We start from the raw sequence: 15,909 nt of genomic DNA on the forward strand, positions 1-15,909 counted from the left end.
AGCCCCCCTCAGTGTCCCCTCAGCTCACAGGTCCCTTGGTGTCCCCTCAGCTCACAAGGGGACAGCGGGACAGACCCCTCAGCTCATGAGGGTCCCTCGGTATTCTCGGGGCAAGGACCCTCCAGTTTCCCCTCAGTTTTGCCTCAGCGGCCGCAGGCAGAGGCCCGAGGCGGGGGTCTCCGCTCCACACCGCTGAGCCCCGCGCTGAGGAGAAGGTGGGAGATGGGGAGGGGGGAGGTGGGGTACCCGGTCCCGCTCCGCTCCGCCCCGCTCGGGCTGGGACCCGCCGCCGCGTCCTTTTATACCGGGGCTAAATTTAGGCTGCGCCCGAGCCGCTGCCTCCCGCCCGCCCCGTCCGGGACGCGTTTCCTCCGCTCCCTGCAATTGGCTTGAGGGCGCCCGCGCCCGCGTTATAAGGTGGGGAGGGCGGCTCGCCGCGCCGTCCGCCGTCCCGCCCGCACCATGGCGCTGACCGACACCATCCTGCCCTCCTTCGCCACCTTCGCCAGCCCCTGCCGCGAGAAAGCCCTCCACGAAGTGAGTCTCGCCCCACGCTTCCCTCCCGCCGCCTCGCTGAGGCCGGCGCGGCTCATCGCACGGGTGGTGCCGCGGCCCCGTTTCTCCCGATCTCCTCCCCACCTCCAACACCACCTCTAACCTTCTCCCTTTTCTTTCTCCCCCCCCAGAGGTGGAAGTGCGACCAAGAGGCCAAGACCCCCGCCGGCACCTGGGGTGGCCTCTCCCCGCGCAAAGAGGATGAAGACCTCAACAACGTGCTGGATTTTATCCTTTCCATGGGCAGCGACGGCTACGGCCAGAGCGCAGCCGGTGGGGATTATCCCCCTGCCCAAGGGGAGAGCGGCGGCGGCTTTTACCAGACAAACCCGTCCCCGGGATGCTACAGTGCCCTGGAGCAGGGCAGCCCCCCGCCCTACAACGCCGGCATCGTGCCTGAGATGATCCGTTCCGAGATGGACTCCAACTACTGCCCGCCTGGCAACGTCCACGGGCGGTTCTTCGTGACACCCAGCTTCGGGGGCCCACAGTTCGTTGAGAACATTAAGCCCGAGCCTGACATGGACAATTATGGACCGGTCATGGGTCTGGTGCCCCAGGCTTGCCCGAAGATCAAGCAGGAGGGCAATGCTACCTGCATGATGGCCTACGAGCAGCCCCGGGTGGCCAGCTCCCCCCAGATCCCCGGGGCAGAGACCCCCCCGCTGAGCCCCGACGACCTTATGGTGAATGACTGCCACACGCAGATGATGTGCCCCTCGTCCGTGTCCTTCCAGCAAAGTTACCACCCCCCCTCCGGCTTCCACCACCCGCAGACCCATCTCCAGTACCAGAACACCTCCCAGTTTGGCCTTTTTGAGGACACCCTCCCCTTACAACCCTCTGCTCCCAGAGGCATGCTCACCCCTCCTTCCTCTCCTCTGGAGCTGCTGGACTCCAAACCAAAAAGAGGACGTCGGTCCTGGCCTCGGAAGAGGACGGCCACTCACACGTGCACTTACGCAGGCTGTGGGAAGACCTACACCAAGAGTTCTCACCTGAAGGCCCACCTCAGGACACACACAGGTAAATACAGATGGTTGCTTCATCCAGAGGTGCCGATGCATGCCGGCTGCCACTGCTGCCTGTATAAAACAGCTTGCAGCTTTAACCCTGTAGTCTCCTAAACTCTAGGAGTATTCATGGTGTAGCTAGGACAGGTGGTCCAAGTCTATTCCTATGCATGCGGTGGGTCAGAGCTTTTCTAAGGGCTTCCAACATCCTGTCCCTGGAGACGTTCAGTGCAGGGATAGATGGGCACAGAAATACAGCCCAATAAAGCTGGGGCAGCCCGTTCCAGCTTAGAAGCACCCAGATCTTGCAGAAGGGCTTTGGTAGCGAATAAAAGGATCCGCTGAGACCGAACTCGGCAGGTTGCCAGGCGTGTGACGCTGCCTGGAGGCGGGAGTGCCACGCTGAGTCACTCTGTGTCTGCTCTCTCCCACAGGTGAGAAGCCTTACCACTGCAACTGGGAAGGCTGCGGCTGGAAGTTCGCTCGCTCCGACGAACTCACCCGTCACTACCGCAAGCACACCGGCCACCGGCCCTTCCAGTGCCACCTCTGCGACAGGGCCTTCTCCAGGTCAGACCACCTGGCTTTGCACATGAAGAGGCACATGTAGCCCCCCGAGGGAGGCTCTGACCTGCCCACAGTGGACGATATTTAACTGCTCAGGTGCAGAGGTGTTGAAAAAACTTGTAGCTGGTACTACGTAGGGAGGCACCGCCGCGCCCGCGATGGAAGCCGAAGAGGGTTTGACACAAGGAGACTTAGCCAGGCATCTCCTGCAGAGAATCTGACCTGACTGTATCAGTGAACCAGGAGAACAGGGGTTATTTATGCAGCTTCTGTGAAGGGTAAACTCCATTAGGACTCCATACAGATTGTATAGAAGAAGCTGTAAATATGTTCTTTTTTTTTTTTCCGATTCTAACTGCCCCAGTCCTAAGCTTTACAAGACAATGTTTGTATGGAAACTGCCTGAAGTTGACCCTAGAAGAGATTAAATGAATGTTACTATAGCTAACGATGTTATTTTAGATCCCAGTTGAAGGCATGGCTAAGAGAACACTCCTATTGTTAGACTGTTTGTTTCACAGGTGCAATAATATTCTTGTTTGCCATGATCTACACTAGAAGTACAGGGCTTGATGTCTTGTAAGAAAATAACCTATTTTACTGTAATTTTTTTATATATTGTAAATAATTTTATACAATGAGAAATATTGTATATGTAAATAGAAGACAAATGGGTATTTTGCCTATTTCTGTTTTTATAAAAACGTAATTTTTCAATGTTTGAAAACATTTCATCTTTTTAATAAAATGAGTCTTTAATTGCTGTGATTTTTATTCTCCCTCGAGATCTCCCTCTTACTTTTTTCCTTTGATGGCTCGACCAGCCACCACCTATGTTTTAAATTATCAAAAACTGTAAGAAGAGGTTTAAAAAATACGAGCTGTGGATTTTTCTAAAATAGGTAACAGAGTACCTAATTCTTCCTCAGCAGTAAGCAAGGTACAATACAGTGTTTTATCAGAAAATCAAATAGGAAAGTAGATCACATTCAAAATATACTTCCTAAAAATGGTTAAGTAAGCAACACTGTAATTTCAGTCTCATTTCTAGTTTATGCTAGACTATTTTAATAGCATCCTTAATGTTTTCCAGATGCAGTTACAGTTTTGCCAGCAGTGTGTGGGTTTTTACTATAAATTTAAACACTGCATTTTTGTAATTACGGAGGCTTATTTTAAGGCATTCTTGTACATAAATTATCCTCGCTCTCAAGAGCTCAGTGCAGAATTCCAGCAGAACAGTAGTGGAATTTAAACATCACAATACAGGTTAAAAAAACCTTCACAACTCATTCCCAAAAACTTAAATTAGCTTCATAATTTGGAACCCCACCTAGATTTCAGGAGCTAAGGAAGCTATTTACTATTTTGAAGGAACAGAAGTTAGCCAGGATTCTAGATTCTGAAAAGTAATTTGAAATAAACTGGGTGCTGCAGCAAGTCAAATAGTGTTGCCTCCAAAAAAGCTGTAGATGAGCTCAGAAGTCCACGTAGTGTATCTGTGCAATTACCTTGAAATTCTGATGAGGATCCTGGTTTTACAGCTACAGTTTTGTGGTGAGCCTTGACAGAACAAAATCACTGTTAATTAAGTATGCAGAGTCAGTTTCATACTGGAGCATTTTCCTTACCATCTGGGTGCTTGGAATTTGGTTTTAATCAAGGTTGTGACATTTTTCTGACTTTACAAGTTAGAATACACAGGGCTGAAATCAACAGGAATACATTTAAAGTAACTACAAATATAGCTATTCTTCTGTGAAAGCAAAGCCTGCAGTTGCTCATGTGGAACAGATGTATTTTGGGCTTCTAATCATTGACATGGAAGAATGAGTTCCACATTTCACTTTTATAGCTCTTTCAAAGTGAAATATAAGAGAGATTTAACGTTTCTTCATTAAAAACAAAACTCATTTATTTGCTAGAAAAAAAAAAAAAAAATTGCTCAATTTAATTCCAGAAAGTGAGGATGACTTAAAGATGTTCTAAAATTAGCACACTCACTGTTGCAACAGTTCTAGGTATTTCCTTCTCTTTCTCCATAGCCGAAGGTTTTCATCTTTCAGCATGTTCTGTGGTGTTCAGAACACAAGTTTTGAAATGAATTCTTAGCTTTACCTTCCCAGAGTCACCTGGCATTCCCCTGCTCTTTCTGAAGAGCTGACAGTGTTTTTAGGCATTCCTGGGGTTCTGTAGCACAGTGCAATCCCCAACTATTCCCTCTGTCGTAACATAATTAAGAAAGATGCAGAGGTCTGGCAGCTCAGTGCAGTGGGCACTGCCAGCCCTCAGAACCAGCCCTCAGAACCAGCCCTCAGAACCCAGTCCTCAGAACCCATCCCTCAGAACCCAGTCCTCAGAACCCATCCCTCAGAACCCAGTCCTCAGAATCCATCTCTCAGAACCCAGTCCTCAGAACCCAGTCCTCAGAACTCAGTCCTCAGAACTCAGCCCTTAGAACCCATCCCTCAGAACCCATCCCTCAGAACTCAGCCCTCAGAACCCAGTCCTCAGAACCCAGTCCTCAGAACCCATCCCTCAGAACTCAGCCCTCAGAACTCAGCCCTCAGAACCCATCCCTCAGAACCCATCCCTCAGAACCCATCCCTCAGAACTCAGCCCTCAGAACCCAGTCCTCAGAACCCATCCCTCAGAACCCAGTCCTCAGAACCAGCCCTCAGAACCCAGCCCTCAGAACCCAGTCCTCAGAACCAGCCCTCAGAACCCAGCCCTCAGAACCCAGCCCTCAGAACCAATCCCTCAGAACCCATCCCTCAGAACCAGCCCTCAGAACCCATCCCTCAGAACCCATCCCTCAGAACTCAGCCCTCAGAACCCATCCCTCAGAACCCATCCCTCAGAACTCAGCCCTCAGAACCCATCCCTCAGAACCCATCCCCCAGAACCAGCCCTCAGAACCCAGCCCTCAGAACCAATCCCTCAGAACCCAGTCCTCAGAACCCAGTCCTCAGAACTCATCCCTCAGAACCAGCCCTCAGAACCCAGCCCTCAGAACCAATCCCTCAGAACCCAGTCCTCAGAACCCAGTCCTCAGAACCCATCCCTCAGAACTCAGCCCTCAGAACCCAGTCCTCAGAACCCATCCCTCAGAACCAGCCCTCAGAACCAGTCCTCAGAACCCAGTCCTCAGAACCCATCCCTCAGAACCCATCCCTCAGAACTCAGCCCTCAGAACCCATCCCTCAGAACCCATCCCTCAGAACCCATCCCTCAGAACCCATTCCTCAGAACCCGTCCCTCAGAACCCATCCCTCAGAACCCAGCCCTCAGAACCCATCCCTCAGAACCCATCCCTCAGAACCCAGTCCTCAGAACCCAGCCCTCAGAACCCATCCCTCAGAACCCATCCCTCAGAACCCAGTCCTCAGAACCATCCCTCAGAACCCAGCCCTCAGAACCCATCCCCCAGAACCAGCCCTCAGAACCAGCCCTCAGAACCAGCCCTCAGAACCCAGTCCCCAGAGCTCTGCAGCAGAACTTGGAAGTTTCTCTGGATGCTTCCCTGGCTCTGCCCCCATCCATCTCTGGTGGCCTCTGTCAGAGGCCGGGTCCTGAGCGAGGTGGCCCTTTGCTCTGGGCACTTTTGTGTCCTCCCAAATGACAGGGGACAGCCAGGGAACCAGCACCTGTAACCATGTGTTCACCAACCCTTCAGAAACCACTCAGGTGGCTCCTCTGTGGCACCCACCATGGCACCCACCCATGGCACGGGTGCTCCTCAACCGTGGGGGTGCCCAATCTTCCCTTGGCTGTAAGGGATGTAAGGGTCACAACCCTTGCTCCCTGCTCTTGCCCTCTAGAAAGGTCTTGGGGTGAGCAGGTTGGATCCTCTGAGCTTTTGGATTTGTTGTGACTCACTTGGAAATAGGGCAAAGCCATCTAGAAATATTAAAAAAAAAAAAAAAAAAAAGCATGTAAAACACATGAATACAGGCCTCTGAAAGTGGGGAGAAACAGGGAGGGAACTCTCATAAAACTCATGTCCAACTTCATATTAATTGTCAAAGGGAGGGTACAGATGATAATTTTTGTGTGGTCTTCACAGGAAACTGCAGGTTCTTGAGTCTTGATATAATCTTGTAGCAGAAAGAAAGAGATGCTGATCTCATTCTTCTCACAGTTGATTGCAAGTAATTGTCAACTCTCCCCCCTTTTTTTTTTTTTTTAAAATGACCTTAAATTAGTACACACAAAGATGTGTTGATGTGATCCCAGCAATCTACCAAGCCTCCCCTAGCCAGCAGGAAATCACCAATGCTCTGCAACCTCTTTTCTAGTAACAGACCATCAGGGCTTCATCTTTTAAGTCATTTTGTTCTAATTAACACCAAAGACCCAAAATCCCAGATGCCTCCCTGGGAGCATGCAGTGAAGACCTGCCCTTTCCATCTGCACTTAACCTGGATTTGATTTTGACCCACCAGGGGGAAAAAAACCCAAAAAACCAACAAACCAAGAAGTTGTAGTTAGACCAAATGGGAGGAAATGTAGAGTTTGCTGTAAACAAGATTTTCAGACGTATTCCTGTAAGATACCACGGTGCTGGGGTCACTGTACCTGCAAAGGGTGAGTGCCAGATTAGACAGCAAGTACATTAAGTGCAGAAATGAGCAAATCCTGCACAGTGTTCCCAGTGAAAGTCTGAGCAAGTTATTTCTGAACTCGAGACACCATCCAGAGGAGTGTCTGTTTCGAGTCAGTTCAGCCCACTCCTGGTTTCAGAATGCTGTGTTTCACTACACTGAGAACAGTTTTCCTCTCACCTGCTGACTTCAGGAGGGTTCAGTTAAACCTGTACGAGCTGGGGACTCCTCTGCAGAAACACAGGAGTGCTGAGGCTGTTGAAACAGCACCCAGAGCAGAACTTCCTCCTGTCCTGGCCACCCCGAGGGGCTGTCACCATCTCCTGGCACCTTCCAGCTGTGGAGTGAGACAGAGAGCAGCTCAGCACCACCCCAGCACCCAGCCAGCAGCTCAGCACCTTCACATCCATTTTTTTCGACTTTCAAGTGAAGGGCTGGACTAAAAACTCCCCAGCTTTTCTGGAAGTTCATTTCAGATTTGCAGTTTTGCAGATGATCACAGTTGGGAGAGTTTAAGCTTTAATTTTGGCTGTTGCTCATCTCGTGCAGGGACAGGGGGGGTTCAGCCTCTGGGAGTCCTTGGTTACTCACAGCCATTTACAAACTGCCCAAAAACATCGACTCGCTTCTAAACCTTGGTCCTCCATCCACAAGAAGTGCCAAAAAAAGTTTGTCCATTCTTCAAATTATAGGATTGTGGGGCTCTGTGGTTTTCTGTGGTAGAAGCTCTGTGGTTTCTAAAGCTATTTTGTGCACCTAGAACACAGAGTAGCTGTTAGGCTTTTCTTAAATTGAATTTTCGAAGCCAGAATCCCAAGCTCCAGCAATTTCTTTTGCTATATTTAAATAAAACAACTACAACCAAGTCATGTAAGCCATTGCTATGGTAACTAGCAGTGTTGGGGGGAAACATAAAGAGGAAAATTGAATCCAAACCCCATGTAATTTAATAAAGCTATCCCTGTTGCTAACTCTGAAATGTACCTGGTGGCATCTACGAGCCTTAAAATTCCCGCGTGTCCTTGCAGCAGCTGCTCTCATTTGGGTCTCTAACAGGTCCCACCTGCCCAGGACTCATCCTGTGTGCCAAGAACAGAGTGGTTAGAGCTCCCAAAACTCCCTGGGACTGCAGCAGCCCCTCTGCAGAGGCTGAAGAGCCAGGCTGAGGCCACGCATCCATCCCAAAGCGTGCTTCCCATAGGTTCTGGAGGAGGTGGAATCTGTTCACAAGCCAAAGAGCAGCAGCCTGGAGCACGTAGCCAGCCACAGCTCACAGGCTCTGGATGTAACCACCTCAACTTATTGATTCCCAGAGACTCCTTAAAGCTCTGTGCTGCTTGATCCCAAATAATCAATTCCCCAGCACTCGAGCTGAGGTTGGGCTCGTGGCCTCTGCCCTGCACAGAGCTCTCAAGGTGAAGAGCAGAGGGGAGGCAGGGATTTATCCTAAACTTGCAAGGCAGAAAATGTGCTTGATTTAATCTTTTGAGGTCTGACTTTTCAGCTACAGCCATTTGATCTTATAATTTACATAGACACAAAAAATGAGTCACATGCACTGCTCTGAGAGACTGGAGATGTATTAACTTCAACTAAACCACCTTTCCAAGCACAAGGAAAAGAGGAGCAACAAAGTTTTCATGTACTCTGTAACTACAGCTTCACCTGCTTACTCACCTGCTCCAATTGTAATTCCTTTCACAAATAAAAAGTACTCTGTCCTCTGTAGTAAGCATAAATTCAGCAACACAGAAATTGCAGATGTACTTGCAGGTTTGTAATTAGAGCCAGTATCCCTTTCAACCACTTTTACTTTGGTTTCTTGCACTTCTTAGAGCTCAGAACATTCCTGGAGTTCTGACCTATCATTATGTCATCAGGAAACATCTGGAATATCACCGTGGACATCCCCTGTGACATTTAATGTATTAGGTGAGAAGCTACTGAGCCCCAGGCCTAAACACAAACCAAAACACACACTAAAGAATCCTCAAATTCCAAAAAACTTTTTTTTTTTTTTTGTTTTCACAGCCCATGAACAGTGTCAGCACAAGTGGGTTTTGATTTACAGATGATTTTATATCACAAGCACTTGCAAAATAAGGGGTGTAGGATGTCTGGATGTCCTTCCTGGGGGTGCAAGGGACAGGTAGAGAGCACAGGGCTGTTCTTCTGGACCCTTTCCTTCTGAAAAGCTGTGACTTGAGGACAACACTCATGGGAAGATAAAACAGCAGAAAAACATTGTGTTTGCAGCTGGCAAATTCATCAGTAGGGAAGGCTGTAGACTTCATAAGAGACGCTGTATCAGCACCAAGAAAATGGTTTAATTGCTGTCATTACATTAAAAAAAATGCTAAGCAGCCAGGAGGTGACAGACACTCAGAGGGACTGCACTGACAGGACCAGCAGACAGGGGACTCAGCAATTTCCTCCTGGTATCACCACACTGAGAAAAACCCACCTGGAATTCCAGTGGTAGGGATGACAACAAAAGCTTGGAGGGTGGGGTGGTCACACTGAGGTTCAGCCAACAAATGCTGCAGCTGGGCTTGTAGCTTCCAGTTCCTTCATGTCCACATTTTCCATGGGGAAAGGTTCCTTCTCCAACAGGATGGTTGCTCTTCCCAGCAAAGAGCTGCTTGGCCTCTACATGATGCCTGCCCCAGGGAACCCTTCAGGATTAGGCATGGACAATGTGGATTAAGCAAATGTTTGGGTGTTAGGATGAGGATGTTGTCATTTCCCAAAAACCAGAGCAGGAGCAAACCATGGAGCTGTGGCCCAAGTGAAGAGAAGTGGAGCATTACCCAAGGAGAGAGCCTGGCTAGGAAGTTGTGCCTGGCTGGGACACACTACAGGCAAATCCTGGCTTCCAAATGTCAACATGCTAAAAATAATTGCTGGAGAGCAATTCCAAGAGAAACCTGTCTTGGTAATCACATTGTTAACCATGCCAGTGTGTGCAGAAGCAGAGAAAATAAAACAAACAGATGGGAGAATCATGAGGCAAAGGGAATAATGTGGAATAGTTTGATATGGTGTGGTTTGGGGTGTGGTTTGGGGTGTGGTTTTCCAGCCAGCAGAAAGGGTCTGTCCCTGATGATCTCTCTGACCCCCCCCAAGGATCCATTTTTGGGATGTTTGGCATTGCAGCACAGAAATTGTTTTGGAAAGGGTGCAGTGTTGGATTTTCTGACTGGTCTATACAGACCTAACATGGCTGGGATGAGGAAAAGAGGGAAGGAGAAAAGGGAAAACACCGTGCAGAAGGCACCAGCCACAAGAGGCAAAGATCTCAAAGCAGAGCCAAGCAGTTGTTGAAAGCAAGATTCACAAATGGACACAAAAACTTGTGAAATAGTGGACAAAACAACCCAACACAGACAAGAAAGATTGCCAAAGTCTCAGAGCTCCAAAAAGTAACTTTTCATTTATTATATTAAACAATAACATTTCTCTTATTATATTAAACAATAAACACGAGATGGGTTAAAATTAAAATACCTTTCAATTTGTTATGATATTTGAAAGATAAATATAACTACAATAATGTACATATTTGGAGATTAGTCAAATTTAGGTCAACATTGCAGTTTCCACTTTGTGTTTCCACCTTTTTTTTGGGTCAGACTAAAGAACATTGCATTAGAAGGGACAGCAGAAGAGCACTCTGTAATGGTAACAGCAGAAGGAACTGTAGTCACCAGGAGTTTTCATTCTAAAGTTCAACTTAAAGAGGAAAAGCAGAAATTGGAAAAATGAAAATCCAATTTTTTAACAAATAAGCCTTTATTTATAAAACTTTCAAGTAAAAAGAGCAGTATACCAACTGATAAAACAGGTGTGTCAATGAGTAACAGGTAGCATTTTTACTCTAAAAATAAATCTGTGATTCCATCACCCAAGCAAAATCCCTGTCTAAGAAGAGATGTTTGTGTGAAGTCTAGAGATGCAATGGTTGACATAATAAAAACTCCCACTGGTGTAGGAAGATGCTTGAACCAGGTCATTATTAGCACAGATCAATTCACTTTAACAGAATTCCAACTCTAAATGAGGATTAAACAGAAATCAAATTCCTGAGAGGAAGGAATAAAATGCAGAAGAAGGAGGAAATCAAACTCTTACAAGAGGGAAAGCAACAATTCTACTTCGACCAAACTTCCTTGGGCCTCAGTTCTACAGAATAAATACTCTTCTCAATGGAGAAACACTAAAGAAGAAATAGTAACCTCAAAAGGATTACAAGAAGAATCCAAGAAAAGTGCATTATCTTTGAGCATAAGATGACAAAATAATTTCTACAAAGTTTCTGACGACAGATTTCACAGAGAGGAATCAAAAAGAAAAAAGGTTACAGTCAGACACAGCTTGGAATTTCCTACACTTTGAGCACACATTACAGGGAACAAAACGCAGTAAGGACTGATGAGCCTCTTAGGGCAGAGTTTTTATAAGGAAAAATTTGCCAATATAAAAATATTTCATACAGCATGATTAGAGAAGTACTACTTTTATGAGCATCTGTTCTTATTGCAGAAGGACTGGGAGGTTTTACAACAAGACCATCTGAATGGAACTTGGGGAAAGCACTCGAGGCAAATGTGAACACCCTGCCCTATAAAGGATAATGTGGGTAATTCAATACCTGGGTCCTCCATGCAAGCTCTGCATGCGTAGGTTCCACGTGAATAATTGTCTCTCTTTCCTGTTTTTTGTGCCTCAGTGCTGTGTGCAATTCCTGGTTTTCCATGAGTCATTCCAGCAGTGCTGAGAACTCTGCATAAAACACACGTGTGCCACCATAAAAGTGGGCTCAGCTCTCTGTGATTACTCACTGCACCACAGAGGCCAATAATTTATCTGAGTAGAAAGTAGAATCACCTCCATGACTTCCTCAAAGCCAAGAATGCAATGGGTTGTCATTCCTCCTGAAGCAAAAGCTTAGGTGGAAATGGAGGAAAACCAGAGCTGAAATCCAGATGACAATTATGTGCAACCTATGGAACTGGAATGAAGCAAGAAAAATGTGGTTTTCACCTTAGTTTGTGACTGTTTGGGGTGTGTGAGTGCATGGGAACAGTTCCTTAAAAAAGAATTTTTACAAAAGGGGAAAAAAAAGAAGGGTAACTACAAGCAAACGTAGGAGAAAAACCATTGCCTCAGCCTAGAAAAAAAAATATGATAATTATATCCAAGATCAGATATTGAGCCTGTTTCAAAAAGACCCTTTAAAAACTTACAAGGATGCAAGATCTCATCCAGTGCAGATGACACCTACTTTCTGCCAGGTTTCTCTTACACTTGGCACAGATAGTGAACACAGGTTTTCATGCCAGCAAAAGTAATCTTGAAGAGTATTTATCAGAAGCAGTAATTTCTCTTTTTTTTTTTTTTTTTTTTTCTTTCACCAGAACTTTGAAATTCTAAGAGCCATGATCTGAGCTGCATTTCTGTAAAAATTCCATTTCTGTATCCATCTCTGTTTAGAGAATACATACACACAAGCATTAATATATAGAATATATATGCATATTCTACATATTCATTGTATATACACACTTTATGTACAGCACAAGTAACTATATACTAGACATAGTATGTGGACATTTATAGTATATACACACACTATTATTACATTATACAATACTCTATATATATATATATACACATAGACACAAATAATATGGATCTCATAATGTACACTGTATATGCATTGTGTATACTCACATTTTATATATCTTGCATTGTACATATTTCCTCTGCCCAAATAGTGACAGGACTATTTGTGCTTTAAATTTCACTGTTCTGGAGGAAGAAGATCAAGGTCTTGCCAGAAAAGTTTCTGTCTTAGAAGAACAAGTGCAGGTATTCTACAAAACACTGAGTTACAAGCAGAAGGGAAAAACATGGATAATCCTTCCTATATGGGAAACTACTCAATGCAAGGGGGAGAAACCACAGCTAAGTTTTCTTCTCCTGCAGTGTCTTAAATTCTGGATCAGTAGTGTTTTAGTAAAGCTCAGGTTACTAAACCTCCAAGTTCCTCACTACACTGCACAGAGAACATGTTCTGTCCTTGTTCATTTGCTTGCTCTCCTGTTACTGTCCAAACAAATACAAAGAATGAGTCAATAAGGAAATAGGAAAATGGGCAATTCATTCTAACACTACATGGAATGCTGCATTCATCCACATCTCTGGCTTCCTGCTGGACATCTTGAAAACACCAACTCATTGCCTTAGAAGCATGATAAATTACAGTGTTTCAGAGCACTGTCAAAGTAGCAGAAAGTCTTTTTATGGTACATAACTCATAAAATGAATCAAGCTATTTAGCTCATCCACCCCTTCCCACTGGAGTGACATCATCCAAGTCCCAATCCAGAAGAAGTTTTCCTTTCTAAAATGGGGCTGCATATGAATGGGGTTTTATTGTAGCAGAAGAAACACAACAGACTCAAGCCCAAATGAAAATGAAAAGGGGAATCTTATGCAGAGACACAATTTAACTTCACTGAGATTCCCTGCAGCCATTCCATCTGGAGAATTGCTCTTTCAAAGCAAAATTTTAATCTCCTGTTAGTTACAGACAGACCCAAGTTTGCTCTCAGAGACCTCAAGTCCTGTATAACCAACAAAAAAGAGAATTTGTTGACACTTACTATGTTTGATCATTTCACCTCACACATTTGAGAGACAAATTACAACAGGGAGGGATTTTGAATCAGGTTCTGTAAAATTAGCAGTATCTTCTGCTGCATTCACAGGAGGTCATTAAAGATGCTATCAAAGATCATCATGTGGTTTGTCTTGATAGTAGAATGCATCTTTTCCACTTTCAAGGAGAATTAAAGAATTTCAAGGAGAATTAGGAATTAATTAAGAATTAAAGCTTCACGTTATTTGTACCATTATTTGTACATTGTACATAATTTGGTACATTATTTGTACCATTAGCACAGGAGAGAGAGCAAAGAGGGCAGAGTAACTCCTCAAGCTGCATTTTGAGGTATGGGCTGTCAGTTTTTGGGGTACAGAAATGGACAGACCTGTGCCCAGAAACCTACTCACAAAAGCCTGAGACAACAAATCCCACATCTCAGAGCTGCAAACCACGAGGAAGATGAAAATGATCCAACCTGATTCTTATCCTATGGAAAGCATCCAGAATAAGGCAATTACAACATGAGGAAATACTCTTTTCAGTCAGTCAGCAGGCACTGTCTTTGTGTATGAAAAACTGAAGTAAGGTAAGGAAGCAAGGACATAAAGAACATAAATGCATTAAAGATGATGAAGGAATAGCATATTTTCCAAACAACAGAGAAAATGTCAAAAGGGCTGCAGCAGGAAAACCACAGACTGTAAAGCTTTGTACTCTACACCACCAAGGACAGGGGAGCAGATTAAGGACATTTTAAACCTGGTGTGCTAGATGCCTGCTTAACTTAGACACAGAAGTCCAAGGCAAAGAAAAATGAAGTTTTAGAATTCCTGCAATCAGAAAAGGCATTTTTAGTAAGGAAATCATTCACAGACTTATCATAAGGACTTGTTTTATGTAGGACATGTAAAACACATTCTGTGCTATCCTTACCAGGGGTGAGTACTGAGTTCTACAGGGTCAAATCTGTTTCTACCTCAAGCCTTATCTTAAAGCCAGCACAGCCTACCAGTGCTGCTAGCACTTCCTTACACATGAAGGTGCATTTGGCAAATAAAATCTGGTTCAACTTGGCCTTATTTCAGCTAAATTATGCTTTATCTGAAACCCCACAAGAGAGGTGGAATCCAAGGAACTGAGGTGAAGCCTCTCTGACACAGCTGGGTAACACCCATACCATGGGTTGTGTTCTGGAGGATGGAGCAGAAGAGGGTAGAAGGAATTTTAAGGATGAACACTCCTCAAGCTTACTAAGTCTTCCATTGCTTGATTTAAGAAGAAAGCAGCTCTCAAAGTTGCTCTGCAATCATATTAGCTGAGGAGATAAAGCAAGATTCTGCCCTAGTGATTTAATTGCCAAATAATTTGTCCAATTTACTAAAATTGAACTGCCTCCCTCTTTCACAGCATCATATATAATTATTAAAACTCAAGGCAAACAATTGCTTAAATTAGAAGAATTACTCATTCATAGAGGCTTCAAATTAGTATTTTATATAGTTCACTATGTTTGTACTCCTCATATATAAAATACCATATTCTTTTGAAAAAGCCACATTTCCTGGATCAAAAGTGACCATCTAATAATTAATTCTTGTTGAAGACTTCAAGGTAGATGATAGAGATGATGTCCTGATTAGCCTACCATGAAGTATGAAAGAAATGTAACAAGTGAAAGCTCATTCTATAAATTATTATCTTTTTAAGACATTCTTTGAAATACTGCACCCTCAAAAAAAAAAAAAAAAGTTTTTTCAGGTAATAAAAAGCCAAATTCACAAGTTGCAGCTTGCTATCTGCAACACTGCCTTCCAGATAGAGAAACTTTGCTTTCAGCATCTTAGGATCATACGTTGAATTTCTTACAAGCAGTAAATTTTCCCTAGAACACATAATACAGCCTATGCAGTGCTTCCTGCATGTTGTGCACCTGGAAAGCCACACAGTTTGATGCAACCCACCAGGCTCCTTTGGAGCTGAAAGGTGACTGAACTGATTTTCACAACATAACCCAGGGATTTAGTATTTTTATAAAAGCCAACAGTTAACGGTTTCACTTGGACAGGGGTGGAGCCAGAGAACCTCTGCTTAAGAGTTTGGCATTTCAGCCTTAAAAGTTTGGCATTTCAGCCTTAAAAGTTTGGCATTTCAGCCTTAAGAGCTTGGCATTTCAGCCTTAAGAGCTTGGCATATCAGCCTTACTGAGTGCAATAGCCAACTCCAGGTCCTCTTGCTCTTGTCTCCTCAGCCGTGCCAGTCGTTCCTGCTCTGTTTTTTCACTCTCCCTCTTTGCCCAGGCCAGCTGCTGCTCTTCATTTCCAAACTAAGAAAAAAAAAAAAAAAATCAAAATGGAAAAGCAATTAGTAAAGTTACCAGCAAGCTAGGAGAAATTATGTGAAAAAAAAAAAAATAATACAGTGAATCAGAGTTATTAAATATATGAGTCAAGTACAGCAAGCTGTCTCAGGGTAGTTCTTTGGGATTAAGATAAAAATTCAC

At 44.8% G+C, this 15,909-nt stretch overlaps 2 protein-coding genes and 1 long non-coding RNA gene across 9 annotated transcripts in view; 1 reads left to right on the top strand and 2 right to left on the bottom strand.

Annotated features, from left to right (window-relative positions):
- Positions 1-383: 383 nt before the first annotated feature.
- On the top strand, positions 384-2,903 carry KLF2 (KLF transcription factor 2). The gene is made up of 3 exons (XM_071727620.1): positions 384-537; positions 687-1,581; positions 2,003-2,903. The coding sequence occupies exons 1-3, from the start codon at positions 463-465 to the stop codon at positions 2,176-2,178; spliced, it is 1,146 nt and encodes a 381-aa protein (XP_071583721.1). The 5' UTR covers positions 384-462; the 3' UTR covers positions 2,179-2,903.
- Positions 2,904-5,919: 3,016 nt separating this feature from the next.
- Positions 5,920-8,701, bottom strand: LOC139788103 (uncharacterized). Of its 2 annotated transcripts, none has more exons than XR_011722772.1 (3): positions 8,417-8,701; positions 7,724-7,818; positions 5,920-7,076 (listed from the first exon to the last, which is right to left on the bottom strand). It is a non-coding gene; the product is annotated as an uncharacterized lncRNA (long non-coding RNA). The 2 variants fall into 2 exon arrangements; XR_011722771.1 differs by lacking the exon at positions 5,920-7,076 and adding an exon at positions 7,244-7,495 and having other exon boundaries at positions 8,417-8,698.
- Positions 8,702-10,153: 1,452 nt separating this feature from the next.
- The window catches only part of EPS15L1 (epidermal growth factor receptor pathway substrate 15 like 1), a 40,610-nt gene continuing 34,854 nt past the window's right edge, over positions 10,154-15,909 (bottom strand). For 5 of the 6 annotated variants that reach the window (XM_071728190.1, XM_071728191.1, XM_071728192.1 and 2 more), the window contains 2 exons: positions 15,612-15,732; positions 10,154-12,224 (listed from right to left, as the gene is read on the bottom strand). In XM_071728190.1, coding sequence (XP_071584291.1) covers positions 12,169-12,224; positions 15,612-15,732 — 177 coding nt within the window. In that variant the 3' untranslated portion in view covers positions 10,154-12,168. Of the gene's footprint in view, positions 12,225-15,595; positions 15,733-15,909 lie in introns of those variants that run through there. The other variant, XM_071728195.1, reaches the window with a different exon arrangement.

This window comes from Heliangelus exortis, chromosome 28 (genome assembly GCF_036169615.1).
Source record: "Heliangelus exortis chromosome 28, bHelExo1.hap1, whole genome shotgun sequence".
Lineage (NCBI taxonomy): Eukaryota > Metazoa > Chordata > Aves > Apodiformes > Trochilidae > Heliangelus > Heliangelus exortis.